This window comes from Fonticula alba (genome assembly GCF_000388065.1).
Source record: "Fonticula alba strain ATCC 38817 unplaced genomic scaffold supercont2.8, whole genome shotgun sequence".
Lineage (NCBI taxonomy): Eukaryota > Rotosphaerida > Fonticulaceae > Fonticula > Fonticula alba.
In genome coordinates, this window is record NW_009242978.1 from 763113 (window position 1) to 766777 (window position 3665).

Below are 3665 nucleotides of genomic sequence, written 5' to 3' on the forward strand. Positions count from 1 at the left end.
GGCGGTGGCCGTTCGTTGGCAGAGCCGGCACTAGCGTTTGCCCCGGCCCTGGACCTGGTCTACAACACCGAAGGGGGGCGAGTGACACCGATCAGCCCGGGGCGGGGGCCGAGCCGCGCCCCGGCCCCTGTGTCTTGTTTGTCCAGCGCGCGCCCCGTCGGATGGCGGGAGCGTGACTGGCGGCAGTCATGTCCTGGGGCAATTCTCTCTTTTCTTTTCCTCTGGTCCCCCCGGCGGCGTCCGAGCACAGCCAGGCCCCTCGGCTGGGGCTAGTGCGCGATCCTCGCCCCCCCCCCCCCCCCTCCCCAGACAGCGCTCCATCTGTCACCCGGGGTTGCCCGCAGGGTGTTCCCTTTTTCTGGGCCGGCGCCCGGGCTGCTCCCGGCACAGCCTGGGCGGCAGGAACTTCCGCCTTCCGCCTTCCCCCTGCTCCCGCCCCCCCCCCCTGGCCAAGCATACACCCGATGGCCCTCTGCCGTCTTCGCGTAGTAGCCCTCTCACCAGCTCGCCTCCTTGTCTCCCGCCCGGCTGCCTCGTCGTCTGTGCGCCCGCAAATCCGGTCTCTCTCCACCCTCGCCACCCCGCGGCTGCTCTCCCAGCTGCAGCAACAGCAACAACAGCAACGGCAACACCTGCCAGCCAGCTGGCCACCCATCTGCCCCGGCTTCCCGACCGCCTCCCAAGTCCGCCACTTCGCCTCCCTGCCCACGATGTCCTCTTCCAAGGCCTCCACCACGCAGAAGCTCGGTGCCCTGCGCGAGCTCATGCGCGGCCTGTCCGTCCACGCTGTGGTCATCCCTAGCGAGGATGCGCATCAGGTGCATTCTGCTCTGGCCTTCTTTCCTCTTTCCCCGGCCCTCTGACCGTGGCGATCTGACATGCTGACCGCCCGGGCCATGCCCCTTGTCCCGGCCACTTGGCCCGCACTGTGGCAGTCCGAATACCTGGCCCCGGTCGACGAGCGGCGGGCCTACATCTCCGGCTTTACCGGGTCTGCCGGCTTCGCGGTGGTCACCCTTGATGCGGCTGCCCTCTGGACGGATGCCCGCTATTTCCTGCAGGCCGAGGGTGCGCGCACGAGCATCCAACTATCTGTCCGATGTATTCGCGGCAAACACGCGCGCACGCGCACACACACACACACACACACACACACACACACACACACACACACACACAGCTGCCCCGCCATTGACACCACGCGCCTGTCACAGCCGAGCTTGATGACAACTGGACCCTCATGAAGCAGGGCATGCCCGGGGTCCTGTCTCGGGCCGAGTGGCTCGCCGAGCGCCTGTCCCCCAATTCGGTGGTTGGTGCGTCTGCATCGGGGGGTGCACACGCGCGGCGCATTCGCAGGGGGAGGCCATCCCGTCGCCGGGTGCTGACAGTTCCCCTCTCTAGGCGTCGATCCGGCTCACATCACCGCCTCCGCGGCTCGGACCCTTGCGGCTGAGCTGGCTGCCAAGGGTCATCGCCTGGTGTCGCTGGAGCAAAACCTCGTTGACCAAGTTCGCCAGGCGGCCGGTGAGGCTCCTCCCGGCGGCTTCACGGCCCCCCTGCGTGTCCTGCCGGATAGCCTGGCCGGGCGCGCTGTTGCCGATAAACTGGCCGACCTGCGGGCCAAGATCCAAGCCAAAAATTGCCGGGCCATCGTCATCACCGCCCTGGACGAGGTGGCCTGGCTGTTCAACCTGCGTGGCGATGATGTCCCCTATAACCCGGTGTTTTTTGCCTTCGGTGCGTGCCGAAGCTCGGTCTGCCCGCGCTCTTTCGCCCCCGGCCCTGCGATCTATCGCGCTGACTCCCCGGCGCATGCATGCCCCCTTCTGCTTTCTCGGGCCTGTCGCCCTCTTGCCATGTGTGTGCGCGCCCCCCGCCCCTCCGCCCTCCCCTTTGTCCCATGTGTAGCTCTTGTCACCGCCTCCTCGGCCGTGCTCTTCACGAATGTGTCGCGCATCGATGCCGAGATCCATGCGCACCTGGCGGCGGCCGGCGCGACGGTGGCCCCGTATGACGCCTTTGCCGGGCATCTGCGCGACCTGCGCACCGAACTCGAGGCCGACGTGGCCGCGGCCCTCCGGCGCCTGGAGGAGGAGGCCCCCGGCCCCGAGCATGTCGATGAGTTTGCCCCAGCCGGGCAGACCCCCGAGCAGGCCCGCAGCCAGCAGGCCCGTGGCCAGGTGGCCAAGGTGTGGCTCGGGCAGAATGCCAGCTGGCAGGTGGCACGCATCCTGTCGCCGGAGCTGTGCCACATCCACACGACCCCGGTGTGTGCGGCCAAGGCCGTGAAGAATGCCGCCGAGCTGCAGGCCGTGGCCGAGGCCCACCTGGTCGATGCGGTGGCCCTCTGCCGGTTCTTCGCCTGGCTGGAGGAGGCCTTCCGCACGGCGGCCACCGCCGGCGGCGGGGCCGGCCACGCGTGCACCCTGCCCACGGAGACCGAGGCGGCTGCCCAGCTGGAAACCTTCCGCCGCATGCACCCGACCTATCGCGGGCCCTCCTTCAGCACCATCTCCGGCACCGGGCCCAATGGTGCGGTGGTGCACTACTCGGCCCGGCCCGGGGCCGACCGGCGCCTCAGCCTGGCCGAGGTGTTCCTGTGTGACAGCGGCGGCCAGTATGACGAGGGGACGACCGACGTCACGCGGACCTTCTTCTTTGGCGGCCTGGCCGGCACTCCGCCCCCGGCCCTGGCCCGGGAGGCCTACACCCGGGTGCTGCGCGGCGCCCTGGCCCTGGAGCGCCTGGTTTTCCCGGCCACCGGTGTGTCCGGCTTCCAGGTGGATGCCCTGGCTCGGAGCCCGCTCTGGCAGGCGGGGCTGGACTATCGCCATGGCACCGGGCACGGTGTCGGGGCCGGGCTCTGCGTGCATGAGGGCCCGCATGGGATTGGCCCGCGCCAGGCATATGGCGACACCCCCCTGGCCGAGGGGATGCTGGTGACCAACGAGCCGGGCTACTATCACGATGGGTCGTTCGGCATTCGCATTGAGAATGTCCTGCGCATCCACCGGGCCACGCCGGCCAACAACTTCGGCAACACCGGCTTCCTGGCCTTCGAGCCGCTGACTCTGGTCCCGGTGCAGCGCGACCTCCTGATCCTGGAGCAGCTGTCTCCGGAAGAGCGCTCCCACCTGAATGCCTACCACCTCCGGTGCCGGGAGGAAGTGGGCGCGCGCTTCGCCGATCGCTCTTGCCCCGGGTACCGGTGGCTCATGGAGCAGACCGTGCCGATCTGAAATCCGGGCAACGAGAAAGAAGGGGCAAAAAAGCCCGAAGGAAAGCCACGGCTCACCAGGGAGAGACAGCGCGCCCCCCGAGCGCCCTTTCCAGGCCACAGGGCACAGTGGCGAGGACCGGCGTCCGAGGCAGAAAAAAAAGGGCCCGGGCTGCCGGGGCGCCCAGTCACGCCCCGCCTCGCAAAGACCTCGTGACTGTGTTCGTGATCCGGGGGAGTTGGCAACCGCCCCCAGCCAGCCGGCGCATGCGTGTCCCTCTGGCGGCAGGGGCCCCCGCACGGTCGGGGTCCCCACTGGCGGGCCCCGGCCACGCTTCTGTTGACTAGTCGGATAACAATGTATAAAAAAAAAACCAGCGTGTGCCTAAAAAACAGGACGGAGCTCCTCTTTCGTGCGTTGGGGGGCGAGGACGGCGGGGGGGGG

At 68.8% G+C, this 3665-nt stretch overlaps 1 protein-coding gene across 1 annotated transcript; it reads left to right on the forward strand.

Annotated features, from left to right (window-relative positions):
- Positions 1 to 432: 432 nt before the first annotated feature.
- On the forward strand, positions 433 to 3609 carry H696_04824 (hypothetical protein). Its single transcript, XM_009498689.1, has 5 exons — positions 433 to 818; positions 936 to 1068; positions 1215 to 1316; positions 1405 to 1740; positions 1912 to 3609. The coding sequence occupies exons 1-5, from the start codon at positions 465 to 467 to the stop codon at positions 3240 to 3242; spliced, it is 2256 nt and encodes a 751-aa protein (XP_009496964.1). The 5' UTR covers positions 433 to 464; the 3' UTR covers positions 3243 to 3609.
- The last annotated feature ends 56 nt before the right edge of the window (positions 3610 to 3665 follow it).